The following is an 18,270-nucleotide window of genomic DNA, read 5'->3' on the forward strand; positions in this document are numbered from 1 at the left end:
TTCCTGCGAGAGGGCACCCAGCAGGTGTAGATCTGTGAACCTTCCATGCATAGGTAGATTCCAGCCTCTCCTCTTGGGCCAAACTTGTGTGATCTCAATCTTCGTTCCTGCGGTATGTGTATCGTGACTTGTGAGCCGCAGATTCGTTCTCCGGACAGATCCGGCTTGTTGTCTTGTCCGGGAAAGGCCTCGTTGAGAAAGCTTTCCATGGGAGTGAGGCCATCAATTGCCCTGGTGGCTGTCACGTTTGTCTTGCGCACCATATCTTCCAGGACCAATGGCCAGAGCTCTATCGGGATTCTTTCCGACTCCATGGTTGCTCTGACTTTGTCAAAGATGATGCGGTTAGAGCGCTCAGCAACTCCGTTAAATTCAGGAGTATATGGTATCGTCTTGATGATCTTGACGCCGTGAGTGTACTCGAGGTTCTTGAGAGACGCACCATAGAGCTCAGAGCCGCCATCCATCTGGATTGCGTACACTCGGATGCCATACTGAGTTCGTATCTTGGAGATGAGCTGGCCTAGGAGTTCCGAAGCCATCCCCTTCCTCGTGAATGTGTAGGCCCATCTCATTCGATGCCTGTCATCTGTGGCAATCATTCCCCATCGTTCGCCTCTAATGCCCGGTGGATTGACTTTGAAGGTGTCAACATGAATGAACCCGGCCCTGGAGGCTCGTTTCCGTTTATTTCGCGGAGTCCATCGTAGGGCCTTTGCGATGTCGCAGGCGAGGCAGTAATTGAAAGGCTGATGGTCGTGGTGGCCGTCACAGTACATTCCTTTGGTCATTTTGGCAGTCTGTGACACCTGATATGCGTTAACATGGCCGAGTCTTCGGTGCCAAAGGTCGACATTCAGGCATTGATTTGATGAAGCAGTGTGGTGATTGCATGGTTCTGGCTGGAGTTCCCAGGCGGCCTGGTTTGAAACAGTAGTCTTTCCGACCTCAGTGTTCACGTACAGACCGTCCCTTCCTATGCGGAGGAGACCAAAGACATCTCCTGTTGGGTCATACATGTCGTTCCCGTCTATCCAGCCGCCGTTCTTGTATAGCCTGAGTCCTGACATGACATTTACCGGAAACTCAGGGATGAACAGCGTGTCTTTGAGGTTAATTGTGACCTGCTCACCCCATTTGTTTATGAAGCAAATTTTGACTGTCCCCTTACCGAATGGGTACACCTTCCCACCGCCCGTAACGAGGACCGTTCGGGTTGCAGGCTGCAGTTCTGTGAATAGGCTTTGGTCGTTGCAGATGTGGACTGATGAACCTGTGTCGAACAGCCATTCTGCGGTTGAAGAGATGTTATCAAGGGAGACTTTACACGTCTCTGTATTGTCCATAGGTAGCTCGTCTGAGACGCTGTCTTCAAGGATCAGAAAAGATCGCTCGACTGTCATATGATTTGATTCCTTGATATGGAGATTCTTGGTGTTGTCCCGTTGAAGATCATGCTCCATGAGTTCCTTGGCGAGGCGGACTGCCCAGTCAGGTCGCTTATCCTTATGGGCAAACCAACAATCATTTTCGTGATGTCCTCTCTTCTTGCAGTTCGTGCAGGTATGGTCCTTATGCTTGCCGACCCGATGATTGGTTTCCTGGCTGGATTTGTTCGTGGCTCGTAGGTTCTTTGAAGAGCCTCTCCTCCGGCCGCTTGCCTCTTGCTTTCTTGCGGTCAGGCCCTTCCTTCCGGTCTTTTTACTGTGAGCCCAGTACGTTGAGGCAGTGCCATGACTATCATCATCATCTGATGACCTGTTTTCATCAATGAGATCTTGCTGCATTGATCGTAGTGTTGGCGGATGCTCCGAGCGTAGGAGAGCGCGCTGTCTGGCAGTCCAGTCGGGGTACTCGTTCTCGCAGGCAGTCAGATAAACAACCTTTTTGAGGGTATCTGAGATTGGTTCTTTCTGCTCGAGGAGAAGTTTGACGAGTCGTTCAAAGTCGACATTAAATTGTGGAATTGTCTCGTAAGAGCTTGTTTTGATCCGGATGAACTGGTAAAGTGTTGTCTGCAGAAGAACTGGGCCCGTGCCAATACAATAGGCCTGGAGAAGGTTGAACATCTCCTGGGGATTCTCAATCCCGACTAGTTGACTAAGTGCTTCTCCAGTGCAGTTACCTCGGATGGAGACGGCAGCTTTTGCCGCCCTGATCTTTTGATCCATAGTCTGCTGTTCCTCGGGAGGGTAATCACCAAAGACAGCATCTTCGAGACCATTGATTCGAAGAATGGCCTTCTGAGCTGGGCAATATTGCTCCCAATTGGAGGGTCCGCCTAGCTTGAGCTCTTGCGGAAGGAAAAGAGTATTCTTTTCAGAGATGACCGTGGTACTGTCATACATTGAGGATGGTGTGTGGTCTTGACCTGAAGCACCAGGTCGCGACGATTCGGATGCAGGCGATACTCTGATTGTGTTGCGGGTTCGCATGGTGGAACGTGGGGCTCGTCGTGACGTCATCTTGAGTTGAAGTTTGGTTCTTTGATTCAGAAGAGAAACCCGGTGTTTGCTAACCCGGGCTCATAACCTGTTGTTTATATTGCGCAGTAGTGCTAGGTGAAAATATATATTTTTGTATAACTTGATTGTTCATTAGTGAGATGAGAGTTCTTCTCAGGTTTATATCTCTAAATGATTTCATCTAGGACTTTAAACTTTAAATCTAGGACTTTCAGACTGTTAGTCTGAATCCTGAAGGGAAGGGGGATCCCCGGATTTTCCAACACTTATAAAACACGTTATAAAAAGATGACGCGTTGAAGTTTAATAACTTTTGACATCGCAATGCGAAAGTTTTTGCCCAGTATGAAGTTGGTCTAGTTAGCCCGTCGAGCGGTTTCCCAAGTTATTCTCTTACCTTGAACCCCGCGGCTGTGGTTACTTGTCTGGTAGCAGCCATGAGCTCCGTGACAGCTGCTGTGTTACCCTTCCAGGTGAACTGGGAAATTGCGGCTTCATCGGGGTTCAAGAACTGATCCAATGCTACAACGACAACGAGTCATTGATTTGCTTGTTCATAGAAGCTCTAGAGACTGAATATTATGCAATCTTGAGGTCAATTAATTACCTTCTGTCATATCTATTATTGGGCAAAGATGATCCTTAAATCCGCTCCTCTTATGACAAAACATATGATTAAGAGCTGCAATCAAAGGTAATATGGAATATTATATGCGGAATTATGTAAATCACGTCGGAGCCCAAAATCATCTTACTGTTGACTCCCGACTAGGGAACCGACAAAGGTAAGATAGCCACATGAACCAAGTGTATGGTCCGATTCACCTTTATTTTCGTCTAGCATAATCAACTCTCTATTTCAACATAATCACTCCAGAAGTCTTATCATTATTGTATCTTATTTTACCATACTAAATGCAGAGTAAAATGGTAAAACTAGGACGCTGCAGCAGCAAGCTACCGATAACAAGGTCTGCGCCGTTAATAAACTGTGCATCTACGCTTGACGAAAAAGAAATATGAATTGGCAAATACTTAAGCATTTAGATATTAGGGTCCTTCCTAAACCCTAGCGTATATATAGTAACTTCTAATAGTTAAACTATTACTATTAGTAGATACCAGTAACTACCGTATTAAGTTAGAAAAGGCAGAAAGAAAGTTTCCGCACCAGTAAGGCTTTTTGAGTAACTATATCTATAACTCCGTTGGAATTCGAAAAAGCATATAAAGCATTTTATGTAGAAGTAACTATACTCTAATATATGAACAGAGTTCGGGGCGACTCATTACATTGAAAAATAGTCTAGAGACGTAATAAGTCCTATGGAACTCACTGACATATCCGTAGAACTATAAATAATAGGAAAGGCTGCAAGGTATGATATAAGATATAGCTAGCCACAAAGCTAAGAAGATTAGCAATATAACTACCGCTATAAAATATAAAGTCTATTTCCTCAATCCGACCTGAGCCTGACGGACTCAGTGTAATGCCTGATGTAAGATTCATCTCGACACGAAAGTTGCGACATGATGCGCTTTTTAGCTGTCCGTTCTGATATCAGCATGCTCCGTTGGTATGTAGCGTGATACGCACAAGGGACAGGTATAATGTTGTCTCAGGTACCAATGGATAATGCAACCCGAATGAAATACATGTCCGCATGACAACCGACGAGCAATATCACTATCCGCCATCGCTTCCAAGCATATAACACTATATAACAAGAATGGTCAGTTTCAGAATAGAATTATCTCTTGAGCTACACTGCTTGCCAAATACTATTCCCACGGGGACAAGAAGGATGCTCCTCTGAGTCAGCTATCTCTATCTCTGTTATTACTTGCTTATATGCCCGCGGCGGAGCTATTGGGTCTAGCCGTTCTACATCAGTAATCTCGGATCTCATGCTCCTAACTGAAACGTCGCTCTCAGAATCCTCTCGGACCCGGTTCTGGTTCTGTCTGATATCGCTCAATTCAAGTCTTTTTCATAGTTAGCTTGTGCAATAGAGCGTCTATACTAATATGAGACCACGTACCCGTGTAGGATAAGAAGGGCATAAAAGATAAAAAGGGCTATAAAAAACATAATTACGAGGAGTAATTGGATCGATTCCTCCGACTGGATAGATCCGGGCCTGACCCTTGGGACTTGAGATATATTTGCTGTCGCCATGATTGTTGCCGCTTTCTCAATATCACCTGCTCCAGCCTTGCGAATATCTAGGCGCCAGAAGACTAGATTTATGGTGATGTGAAATTTCGAGCGAGTACCAGCATCAGGCGCAGTTGTTGTGATCTGGTATTTGGTGTAACAACCTGGGGTGATTTTGGTGCGGCATCAGCTTTTGGCCGGGTGTAACATGATCACAAAAGTTTATGCCTACACCTTCAGAATGACTCCTCTTATCTTGGGCAACACAGTCTGTCATACAGTTCATTTTGGAATACCCCGCGTTGCCAGATGAAGCCCCCGTCGATGATCTTTGCGTCTTCCGGAACAGAAGACGCCGATTTTGTAAGCGAGGACTTCGTAAGCTAGCCTATATACGTGATCTCCGGGGCGGGTATGAAAGATTAATTATCCTGCAAGATTCCATCCCTGATGGACTCCGAGTTGTCCAGTTGCCTTGAGCTGGTGGCATGACGTGCACTGACACCACAGGTCGGGATGCGCACTGTATGCCGTTTTCAACTTCATTTTTATTGGAAAATCCGATCCCTTTTCTATCAGGATTCCGACTATTAAACTGAAAGTCCTACAATTAGAGTTCAAAAGTCCTAGATTAAATCACCTGGAGATATAAACCGGTGAAGAACTATTATCTCAAGAATTAACAACAAGTTTAATAAATATATATTTTCACTCACCACCCCTGCCCAATGTAAACAATATTTCTATTTTCGAATGCTCTACAAACTACCTATGTGATATCATGTCTGAATGCTGACCCCCTTGATGCTTAAGTCGCTGATTCAAATTCGGTTGAGGATGCATCTTGTCTTGCATACATGGTACCCATATAACCTATACGCCGATTCACAAATCAAAAACCGCAACGGTTGCGTTGCGTTTTACATCCTGCATTTCTTATCAGTGTAAAGACGTCAATAGATCCTTTGTAAGTCTGAGCTATCCCTGCATTCTGGCCTAAGCCAAGTTCATTGTTTTAACACCATGAGATGTCTTTTTCGAATTTGATTGTCCTAATCTATAACATTGCATTCTTCTGATCCACGTATTCGAAAACCCTTCGCCTTTGTTATCGCTTTGGTCCGTTGTGAGTTCCTCTCCCACAGAGCACACTCAGGCATCATGAATTACGGGCCAAAAACGCTCGCTTACGCCGCTTTTTCTTAACTAGTTTGGTATGAAGTACGACTGCCATGTCGGTTATGATGTTGATGGGTGTTCGACGATTGTCGCACTGCTTCCCGCCGACTTTGTTCATACCAAGTGCTCAATGATGTACCTTGGTATTTCAGATCACTATCGTCAATCTTGGTGATTGTAACATAGTGGTATGAGTCCTGGTTCGCGGGTGGCACCATGGACATATCATATCGACTTGTGTTGTAGCTTTGGTGATGAGGCGAGCTAGCTATGGCAATTATACTAAGGCAAGAGAAGGGCATATAACGGAATAGAGAGAGATGGTTTGAGGCAGACGTAGGGATGTAAATTAAATTTATAGACGTATTATATGAAGTACGTGATACCATGGGTAGGATTATTTTATTGCATATGTTTATGTGCAAATAGACTGATGCTCTTGTCTAGAAACCAGCTATACGAGGTAGGATATGTAGTCGTAAGGCCCTCCCAATCGGTTTTCAAGATTCATCACGCCATGCAAACTACGAAAAGAATTTTCAGTTTTATTTTCATTTAACTTTTATTTTTTTAGATGACGCATTGCTATTTTAACTCGAGATTGTTTTCAGAGCGTCTAGATTTATCATATGATCTCCCCTGTTATGAGAGTAGTTGCATCTTTGTGTTTAAAGTTACCAAGCTTTGCTACTGCATGACGGAAGCCTTTACACATATCAGGCTATATGAACTGCATGCTATCCGGTAATTGCTTAATTGGCTGGTGTCTTCCAATTGTTGGTAACTTATGATACGAATTCGTTCTTTGTCCAATCTCTGTGTCTGAGTGATCCATGAGGTCTAGACTCCATTACATCGATCCATATGGCTTGGTCACTTTTGCTCATCACACGTAACAAAACCTTGTGCTTCCGATTGTCGAGAACGGTCGACAGGTAAGCCGCCAACCTTCCGATATCCGGAAGGGTTCATCCACAAGCAAGGAGGAATATCTCATGTCTGCCACGTGTTTGTTTAAAATTGAACTTATTCCAAAAGATGTTCACTTGCACTAGACATTTGGCAGCTGGCGGTCGTTGTTGACGAAATTTCTTCTCGCAAGTACGTAGCGTGAAATTTCTCCGTCACTCGAAGCCAAACCATCTTCTTCCTTGAGCCCTTTCTTCCCCTCATTTTATCTCATAGCACGTGCCGATTCGATTCGATAAACTGTACCGCGGAAAGTAGCGTGACAAGGTGGCTGCTAGAACCGCAGACTAAACGGCCATCCATCACACTCTGCCTTGTCCCTCCCCCGCTCGAGATAGACTAACCACAGCTTGTTTGTATGGTTGTATTTAATGATTGAGTCAGTGTGGAATACTGTAGGATTTTCACTAAGAAATCGCCAACTCTGACTATTTATTCGACAATTGACTAGAATCATATTCTGCCTCATTAACGTATCATTGGGAGGGGGGTGGTGGGGTCAGATCATCCGACAAAGTTAGTCCGAAAGCATAAACCCTCGCGCTAATGTTTCCTCTGCATATAACCTAGAGGTCAGATCAGTAAGAAATTAGCTGTAAAGTCGCATTGCTGCAACTGTGGGTATGATAATTTTGAGGCGGGGGAGCGAATAGCACGACGCTAATGATGATCCCGGTGGTTGACTAATGTAAAAATCGTTAACTGGAAGGGCTGTTGCTATGAACTCTGGTACCTATGCGATCTTAGAGCTTGATAAATCGTGTCGATAGCTGCAGTGCCTAGGTTAAAGCGAAGCAGGATCAGTAAATCTCATCCTGCTGGCATCAGATCAAGGACTTACCTGTTCTCAAAAGTCTTGAGATGCCGGTTACTGGCAGATGCTTACCATAGCCTTGTACGACTAACATTTTCATGGTGCCTAAACTCGCATTTATCCAGGGTTATCTCTTTGACCGGCACAAGACTGCAAAAGGTAACTGTTAGATACGAATGAATACGATGGGGTGAGTGTATCCAAGTGTGTACCAGAATGTTGTGATGTTATTGATCGTCGACTTGATTCTTTGATCAGTCTGTCCGTGAGGGGTTTCACCCCTCTTTTGGATACAAGAATAATATTGCAGTAAGGGAAATGGAGCCCATTCCTGTTGGATTAGTGATAGCGCCTCGATAAAAGAAACATATATTTTGTGGGTCCCCGGATATATTAATACCAGGTAGCAGGGAAAACACCAAAAAGGACAGAACAGAGACAGAAGCTCCTGGGGACGAGATTGATCCTCAAGTGTGAAAATTAACCCTATTTTAATTGGATATTAACCCTACTCGCGTATCTAACAATTCCCAGCCGCCAATCTAACAGTAACTTACCCCGCTTTTTTGCAGGTACCTGCGGGGTACTCAGACAGACAGCTTCTTCTTTCAACACCACCAAAATCATCAAAATCCTCATACAAATTGACCTTAACAAGTCTCAATTAAACCGATAAGCTCCCAAGAGATACATATACTAGATGATCATAGCTTTGATAGCCCGCCTTTTACGGTAGCTGCTAATGACCTCACTGGCGCACCTAACATTCCGCCCGAAGAGGGCCGCGGTGATGATTTTGAACCTTTTAACCTAGAATATCGTGATTTTCAGATCAACCGTCTGCCCCAGCAACCACTTGAATTATTCCAGCTTTTCGTGCCTATTTCCCTTGTACAGTCATGGGTCGAATACACCGAAGACTGGGCTTTTTTTGCGCTGATAATGGCATCAAAGATAGCTGGAATACCCACCTTTCCGACCACTCGCGGTTGCACGCTTGGGAAGGCATCTCCACCGCAACGGCTTATGTATGGCTTGGGGTCCTTATTTACCTAGGAATTCATAGGGAAATATCCCTCAAGGGCCATTGGGAGGCCCCTAGGCTAGGAGATCAGCGACCTCTTCACTCGATCATCAAGTTCATGCCGTTACGGGAGTTCGAGCTGACCACACAGTATTTCCGCACTTTTGACTACACCAAGCTCGATGTGAGGGTTGAGAGCGATCTTCCAAAGACCTTCCAAGCGGCTGAAGAGTGGTCTGAGCATATACAAAGGGTGTCTATCGAGCACTATCTTCCAGGGACTAATCTGACTGTAGATGAGTGCATGGTGCCGTTTACGGGCAGATCAAAAGAGACAACGCTCGTCAAGGGAAAGTCCACGCCAGTGGGGTTCAAAATCTGGGTTATTGCGCAACAGGGCTACTTTCTGGAGTGGCTTTGGCATGTGAAGGCATCACCAGTTACGGCTGTAATGGTCAAGCTAGAGGCACCGACGCCGTACGGCAAGAAGGGAAAGATACGGACCGAGATCCATCTTAGCACTACACAGAGTGTGGTAGTTCACCTACTGAAAAGGCTGACATCGCAGACACATCACGTCTTCACGGATAACCTCTTCTCGTCGCCGCAGCTCTTCCGCCTCCTTCGGCAGCTTGGATACGGGCTACAGGCACAGCACGCCCTAATTGCGGCATCACCACCGACATGAAGCTGATAAAAGAGACCGGGAAGCTTCCTAATGGCAAGCAGCTGTTGTTTAATAAGGTGTATTTGATCCCGACGAAGGATAAACAGGTATGGACAACTTTACCTATATTTCACTTACTAATCTATCTTTTTTCCTTCCCTCTAGGTCCTTCAAATTGCCTGGAAAGATAGCTCTGTGGTGCTCTTCCTTTCAACTATGCACGGCATAACCCCTCTTAACCGCACACCAAAAGAGAGGAAGTTGCCCGCCAAAAGAGGCACAAAGGCAGAGGCACAACGCCTGAAGGAGGTCTTCAATGGAGATCAGGCTAGGATAATCCCTATTCCTTCTGTTGCCGCTCAGTATAACGATGAAATGAATCACGTAGATCGCGGCGATCAGATAAGATCCTATACCTCATATCAGCATCTTTTCCGGCGCGGTCCTTGGCAGGCGTTGCTTTGGTCTTTTCTCCTTGACGTTGCACTTGCGAATAGCTTCATTTTGCAGAAGAAGACCCGGCAGCCGCATTGGAAGCCCTATACCACGCTTCAAGACTGGAAAGAGGCTATTTATAACGCCAGTTTCAACAAGTACGGCACCGATAGCGGCATAAGGAAGAGATGCCGTACAGGGAAGGAAGAAGACAGCGAGGATCTTGAAGCACGGCAAGTTCACCTACAAAGAGATATCAATCATATCCGTAGAGGCAAAAATTCCGACTGCCTAGCTTGCAAAGGCTTCCGGCAAGGGCAGCCTCGACCCTTCAAAAAAAGAAGCAAAAAAGGAGGTTATCTACAGCCGATATCAGGAAATCAGCGGCGGTCACAGACCCGGTACGGCTGCAAAGTATGTGAGATAGCCATTTGTAACACAGCAAGCTGCTGGTACTTCTATCACACGCAAAATTAGGTGTGTGGGGATGTACCTTGAGTTACGCTAATTTTGATTGGCTCTAGACCCCTGTCTTGACCTCGTTGCAGTCTTGTGCTGGTCAAAGAGATAAGATTCTGGCTAGAGTGCTCGGAAAATGATTTATTACATTACGTTAATAGCAGACGTAGTCGGAGTGGCCGAAACTCTAAACTAGAGCGATTATAATGGCGATGGGGTTATCCAAAAAGCTCTAGATCGGGACATTAAAATTCCGACAAGATATTTCACGGGATCAAAACAAGAAACTTATGATAGGCCAGGATGCAGAAGTAGCTTAGGCTTACAGAGGCTTTACCAATGTTCCTACGGCATTGATATGTGGAATAAAGAATGTAAGGCCCAACGCAACCATAGCCGCTCTTTATATGCATATCGGAGTATAAGCCGATAGGGGTACCATAAATGCAAGACTAGATCTACCTTCAAGCATCATAAAAAGGTGCGAATATGACTAGCATGGAGGTGCAAGCTTTAATCGATAGCCATGGGTATGCATTGATCTCGAGTAGTCTATGGCTATGTGAATAGATATTGGCGTACATTTAAGATGACGATAGTTAAGTTGATAAGACTCCAGCATAAGCTGGAGATTACCGTGATGAAAGTACCAAATGTCATTATGGGTGGCATGCAACCTTACAATGTGGATGCCTCTTTCTTCACCATAAAGGGAATTCTTTTAAAGCGTAAAGTCCAGGGACTTGGAAGGTTATCGCCATCAACGCCTGGTAGCGGTCAAACATTCTTTGCGCAATTCTATGGGAGGCCACTGTCGCCGGTCGCCCTACCGCAAAAAACAGTAGCTAGTAGTCCAGGTTATGTGATAAATATATGATAGGGACAGGCTTTCATGATATATTTAGAGTTATGCCCTAACCAGATTAGAAACAGTGACCTAAGAATCAAGAGGGCCAATACAACAGACACAATAGCACCCACACAGTTTGCACAGGACTGGAAACATAGAGTTCGAAACGGCGCCTTTGTCAACCACAACACAGGTATGGGATGGCAAGCTAACCAGCAGCCTATCGGAGGAGGCCTCGACCAATTCCCAACAGAATCTTTCAGTATAATCAATCTTTCATTCCCGCCCCGGATGATCACATATATAGGCTGGCTCAAGAAGTCCTCAATTACAAAATCAGCGCCTTCTGTTACAAAAGACGCGATGATCATCGTTGAGGACCTCATCTCGCAACGCAGGTTGTTCCGATCTGAACTGTATTGCAGACAGTGTCGCGTAAGGTGAGAGGAGTCATTCTGAAGGTGTCGGCATAAATTTTCGTAATCATGTTACACCCGGCCAATGCCGATGCCGCGCCAGTCACGCCAGGCTGTTTTATCAACCGACAGATCATACTAGATGCGCCTGATGCCGGTCCTCGCTCCAAGCTTCACCTAACCATATATCCAGCCTTCTGGCGCGTCACACTTTTCAGCAAGCTGGCGCAGGTGATGTTAAGAACGCAACAACAATCATGACTATAGCAAATATGTCCCAAGTCCCAAAGATCAGTCCCGAATGCATCCAATCAAAGGAACTGATCCAATTACTGCCCATAATTATGTTTTTTACATGTTTTTACATCTTTTATGCCTTTCTAATAAGTTATGAGTATGCCATCCCTAGTCAGCAAGTATCAACGCCTCTATTTCACGAGCTAAGTATGGGAAAGGCTCAAGAGTAGGAACACCAGACAGAATCAGATTCCGGTCCAAAGAGATTCCGTGGGCGACCCACCAGCAAGGAGCATGAACTCCGAGATTAGCAACTTGCAGCGGCTGGACTTAATAGCTCCACCGCGGACGTATAAGCAAGTAACATCAGAGATGGAAATCGAGGGCCCAGGAGAACATTGGGCCTGGCCCGACGCGCTTGTAATCTGGTAAGCTATTCAAATCATTAGACAGATTCATTCTTAAATTAACTGTTCTTGTTATACAGCGCGATATGCTTAGAAACTATGACAGGTAGTGATACCGTCCGTCGGTTACCCTGCGGGCATACATTCCATTCAGGTTGCATCACTCCATGGTACCTGGGGCAACATTATACCTGTCCCTTATGCGTATCTCAGTTCATTCCATCAGAGCATACACATATCAGAACAAACAGGTGAAAAGCATACGGCGTGGTGGTTCATCTACACCGAGTAATTACGACCTCATGAACTGGCACCTGTGCTAGCAGTACATGCTTTCGTGGCTCAACTTCAATCCAGCAAGCAGAGTTTGTATCACATGGTCGAAGTCATATTGCTGTATTTTTAACTTTATGGCTAGCTATCAATCATATGATACCTTGCGTATTCACTTAATCTAGCACAGTTTTGTGGAATATATCGGTGAGTTCCGTGGTTCCTATTATATGTCAAAGCTACTATTAAAAGTAGTAAGTTATCTCGAATTCCTGACGCGTATTAACGTATGGATGCTAAGCCGGCTCACCTCTGCTGATTTGTATTCCCGAATATACTACTAACCATGCCTGTTATTGAAATCCCAAAGGAGCAATGGGCGCAAGTACTCGAAAAGCCCGGCGGCCGTATGTGTCTCCTTGTCTATCTCAAACTTGGTACGCTAGACACTAATATCAATTAACAGTGGTAGTTCATAAGAAAGTCCCCGTGCATATGCCAGGCCCTGATGAGGTACTGGTTAATGTGAAGTATTCAGGCATCTTTCATACCGATTTACATGCTATGATGGGCGATTGGCCACTGAAGAGGAAGATACCTCTCACATGATTAACAGAGCCATTGAGCTAGCAGATCAAATTGATTACTATTGCTCAAAGGAGAAGGACCTTAAGCTTGATTCGCGTATGCTATATATCCAATTGAGAGGACAACTCTAATAGTCTCTAATTTCCGAACAAGAGTGGGCTGAGCTGAAAAGATTTGCAACTTCCTCAAATCATTCACCGATGCCACCACGGCTGCAGAAGGTCACGCGCATGCAATCGATCGAACACTACCCATAATGGACTTCCTGTTTAACAAATTTGAGGCTGCACTGATCGAGTACGTAGATGACGCTTTTATGGCGCTTTGTATTGATGCTGGAAGGGCGAAACTCGACGCATATTGCACTCCTACAGAGCGGTCGTCTGCTTATGTTGTAGCTACCGTCCTTAGCCCTTATCGAAAGTGACACTACTTTGACACCGCCTGGGAGGGAAATCCTGAGTGAATTGAGAGCAATAGGTCTGCCGTAGAAGATCTCTGGAAGTCTCGTTACGCACCAGTCGCCAAGTCAGCGGAATCATCAGCCCAGTCCTTGGTTGAAAAGACACTAGTGGAGAACTCGTTTCTTGCATGGGAGGACGAACATGAGGATCCCGAGCTTCCTACCCTATTTGACGAGTATTTGGACTATATATCAGCCCCAAGAATCAAAGTCAAAGATGTACGAAGGTGTTGGCCTGAGGGTACACAACAAACGCTTTAGATATCCAAACCTTTCCAAAATGGCGCTCGATCTTTTGTTACTTTCTGCGATATCTGCTGAGCTAGAACGTCTCTTCTCCGATACAAAAATAACCCTCCAAGATCGCAGGAACAGGTTAGGGATTGATATAATCGAAGCAATTGCTTACATAAAGTCCTGGTCGAAGACGGCGGCCAATACATGGGCACCTAGGTGCCCAAATAAAATAGCGCACCAGGTGCCCAAATTATGTCAGCAATCGTCGCCCTGATTGGCCAGCGCGCGTTTGACATGACCGACGCGACCTGCGCTCTGTATGATAGCAACACAGCCAACGAAAATGGACCAAAGCCACCGGCTTGCCTTCCCGGACGATGCCCTCCCGCCTGAAGGCATATACAAATCCCGTGAGTCTCTATTGGCAGCCATTAATTCTTGGGCGAAACCTCGAGGTTATGCGTTCACGACGGGGAAATCATTAAAGACGTCAAGTGGCCGAATCAAAGTCATATTTGCCTGTGATCGAAATAAACTCCCACCGAGCACATCTATTACACGCCAACGCCGCACTTGTAGCCGAAGAACCGGCTGTAAGTTTTCAGTGCTGGCCAAGCAATCATTGGATGGAAATACGTGGGTCCTAAGCCATCGACCAGACAAAGAGTATGCCCACCACAATCATCCACCGAGTCCGGAACGCGTCTGCACACCCGGCGCATCGCCAACTTAACGAGAGAGATGCAGCAATTATTTCGAGCCTGACAACTGCTGGCGCTGCTCCTCGAGATATCAGGACGTACCTCCATAACAGTTCTGATACCCTTGCGACGCAGCAAGACATCTATAATCGGATCGCGGCAACGAGAAGAGATCTGCGTGAGGGCCAGAGCAGTATCCAAGCGTTAGTCGACCAACTACAGGGAGAGGGCTTCTGGTGCCGGGTTCGATTGGACTCGGATAATCGGCTGACAGCCATATTCTTTGCCCACCCTGACTCTGTTGCATATCTGCAAAGCAACCCGGACGTACTGCTATTGGATTGTACCTATAAAACGAACAAGCACGCCATGCCGCTGCTTGACATGGTCGGAGTTGACTCTTGTCAGCGTTCCTTCTGCATCGCATTTGCATTTCTGTCCGGTGAATCAGAAGAAGACTATTCATGGGCACTTCATCATCTCAAATCACTCTACCATCATGAGCTCCCTTCTGTAGTCTTAACTGACCGATGTCTCGCTGCAATAAATGCAACTGCAACCTGGTTCCCTTCCTCCAAGGCCCTGCTTTGCCTCTGGCATGTTAATAAAGGCAATCCTGCAGTATTGTCAACCGGACTTTGTGCTGAAAAGTGGCGCCACAAGCGGCCGGGTAGAGGACGAAAAATGGGACGAATTCTATGGTTTTTGGCACACTATTGTGGATTCGCCAACAGAAGAGATATTCAGAGAGCGCCTAGCCAAGTTCGAGCTCAAGTACGCCAAAAGATACCCCCGGGCCGTTGGGTACATCAAATTGTACTGGCTCGAGCCGCACAAAGAGAGAATCATTAAAGCATGGGTAGATAAATACCTGCATTTTGGTAATGTGGCCACCTCGAGGTAGCTGTCCAGGGTCAGATATAGAGATCGGAAAGCTAACAATTGCCATCTAGGGCCGAAGGAATTCACTCCCTAATCAAATCATACATCAAGACCTCCACATTCGACCTCTTCGATTCTTGGCAGGCCATGCGCCATGCGGTCACCAACCAACTGAAGGAACTGAAGCACATACGAGCCTCTCAACAGATACGGACACCTTTGGATATCTCTGGAGGAATGTTCGAGGCTGTCCAAGGTTAGGTTTCCCACCAGGCCCTGCGCAAAGTGCAAGAACAACGGAAGTTAGCTTTGGCATTTCCCCAAGCTCCCTGCAGTCAGTCTTTCACCTCCTCACATGGGCTACCGTGTTCTCACACCTTGAAGAGACTCGAGGAGGAACAGCGCAGCCTTTGCTTGATCATTTTCATCCTCACTGGAACTTAAAGCGAGGCGCGGATCGGCCCCGGCCCATACTAGAGCCACGTCGAGCCCCACAGCAGGGCATCATCAGGGCGAGAGGTCAACCTGCGACGAGCACCAAACGAGAACCCTCTGGATTTGAGATCTCTCAGCCTGGCAAGAAAGCGCCCAGCACATGTAGCAGATGTCATGCTGTTGGTCACGCGAGGTCCTCACGAGCGTGTCCTCTGAGGTTCCAGGATTTGCTCATTCAGGAAGCGCCGGCCTCGAAGTCAATCCCGCAGCCGGACGTAACCCCGGTCGCAGTCCCAAGTCTGGCTGACCCAATTGAGGCGATTTCAGTGAGCCAAGGGCCTTCAGTAGTTGAAGGCATGCCAGTGCTAGAATGTATTGCGGAAGCTACTGCACGCTCTCCCGCTACTGCACACACCCCACTTGCCCAGTCTTCACATACTGTACAAGTTTCGCTTACAGCTCCTCAACATTCTGACGTCCCAGACTGTCCCGTTGGAACTGTGTCAGGCCCTTCTGGCAAAGAATATCTGAATCACGAACCATCCGATTCGCGCAACCTTCCTTCGCAACCACTACTGAGGTATGACTCGCCAGAAGCCATATTTGGAAGATATGTCGCTGCAAGAAGCGCGTGGTATGCGGCGAAGCCGGCTGGCAGCATCAAAACAAATCAGCAATATCGCAGGGCGATGGGGCTTCCACTCAGGTACGACAAGCAGAGCTACGAGTGGTGTCTGGACTACAAACAGATGTCCAAGCGCTGTATCACGTCAACAGGATCAAGAGAATGGACGAAAGAAGAGATGATGGCGTATTTGGATTGGAGTAAGGCGGAAGATGAACGCATCGAAGCCCAAGTTGTTAAGGAGATGGGAAAGAATCCTCTAGCAAACAAAAGAAGAGGCATGACAGAAATATGGCGAAAAGCAGAAATGGATAGTATAGAGCAAGAAACCTTATATGCAGCGGAGGATAAGGCAGAACTTTGTATTGTTGTCAAACGGTAACTAGTTGGCTTGTCCTTTGAAAATATTAGAAAACAGCATTATAACCTTAGACCCGTCGCTGGCCAATCAGGGCGACGATTGCTGACATAATTTGGGCACCTGGTGCGCTATTTTATTTGGGCACCTAGGTGCCCATGTATTGGCCGCCGAAACTTCTTAGTTATACCTGGAGCCACCACGGTTGCACTTGTGGCCGTCTCAGCTTTTACAGCTCCTTCCGTAGTATCCAAATCCTAGCCACCAACAGATCGGATTATCTTATTCATACCGTCTCAACAGTACGGCAGGTGGTACCGCATGGTACCTACATGCGGCGGAGCTGTATCTTTCCAATGTGGTAAGAAGTTCGATAGCTGGGCTGTTATCTTCCGGCAGCGCAGCGAATCTCGGGTCCGCTAGCTCCATCGATCCACAGTAGTCTTTGATGTCTTTCACTACTCTGCCTTTCAGCTGATGCTCTTGTCGACGGTGCGACTCGATGCCGGCACCGGGTCGAACAGTTGCATAACCCTGACCCCAGAATGGCGCTAACTAACCCTAAGCACCAATCATTGACTCGGCTTCGACCAAGCGATAAGGGCGCAATTTGTTGACCCCGCAACCCCAGTTTGGTGGACGATTTGACTCAAATCGCCTGCGAATAGTGCAGGCCCGGTGGCCCCTCAATATTCAGGAACCAATAGTGAATAAGACAGCACAATGGCTTGGCGCATATAACGGCGCCGATGCTCGAGTACGGATCAAAGTCTTGGGCCTCAGACATAAGCAAATGCTTTTGTCTCATAGACAAAGGGAAGTGAACCTCCAATCATGGCCAGACCGAGAGTCGAGAATTTCGAAACTAGCAAAGTACAATCACTTCGTATCACTTCGTATCACTTCGTATCACTTCGTATCACGTGTAACAACAGACGGTGAAAACGGTCCTAGACGAAGGCAACATGACAGGATACAGCTACATTCAATAGTTCTATCACGAAACGGCAAGACTACTGACCACAGCATGTTCAATGGCCCCATGGCTGGCCGATCAATGGTTATTACCATATACCCGGGTCACCTTGCATGCGCATTGACCCAACCACCGACTTCCGCTGATCCAGCGCGGGATGCAAACCTTAGCACAGACTACATTTATGTCTTATCTAGTCATAACCAATGGTCGGAGATGCACAGCGTTGCTACTGGATCCTCGGCATGAGTCTTATCGGCGAAGCTCGGGATGCCAAAAAATGTTGATTAGTCTTCGTCTCCGGACCCGGTACCTGGGCCGGAGATCAAGATCGACATGATCCTTCATCAAAATTGAGATCTTAGTGATGGTCATAGAGACAGACGAAGCTTGGCAAGAATGCCAAGGACCAGCCCCAGAGAATCTCACTAGATATTCAGCTCCAGGAACTCAACATGCATTAATGACGTCGACTTTCAAGTCGCGCATTGGTCATTCCCTAAAGCAGCAATAAGCTTTACGAGAACCAAGCTACTAGGAAATCTAAGGAGATTGCAAAAAGGACGGTGGTTATACTGGGGAATCTAAAAATATCTCTGTGCAGTTCACAGCGACGTTGACAGTAGTGGAAATGGACACCCGCTCTTAG

General features: G+C 46.5%; 2 protein-coding genes across 2 annotated transcripts; both read left to right on the forward strand.

The window, feature by feature from the left end:
* Positions 1-12,702: 12,702 nt before the first annotated feature.
* On the forward strand, positions 12,703-12,965 carry FOXG_22369 (alcohol dehydrogenase; the record flags this gene model as incomplete). The annotated part of the gene is made up of 2 exons (XM_018402777.1): positions 12,703-12,763; positions 12,823-12,965. The coding sequence occupies 2 exons, from the start codon at positions 12,703-12,705 to the stop codon at positions 12,963-12,965; spliced, it is 204 nt and encodes a 67-aa protein (XP_018256829.1).
* Positions 12,966-13,200: 235 nt separating this feature from the next.
* FOXG_22370 (uncharacterized protein) lies at positions 13,201-13,668 on the forward strand (the record flags this gene model as incomplete). The annotated part of the gene is made up of 2 exons (XM_018402778.1): positions 13,201-13,367; positions 13,425-13,668. 2 exons carry the CDS (start codon positions 13,201-13,203, stop codon positions 13,666-13,668), a joined length of 411 nt encoding a protein of 136 aa, XP_018256830.1.
* Between the last annotated feature and the right edge of the window lie 4,602 nt (positions 13,669-18,270).

This window comes from Fusarium oxysporum, chromosome 6 (assembly GCF_000149955.1).
Source record: "Fusarium oxysporum f. sp. lycopersici 4287 chromosome 6, whole genome shotgun sequence".
NCBI lineage: Eukaryota > Fungi > Ascomycota > Sordariomycetes > Hypocreales > Nectriaceae > Fusarium > Fusarium oxysporum.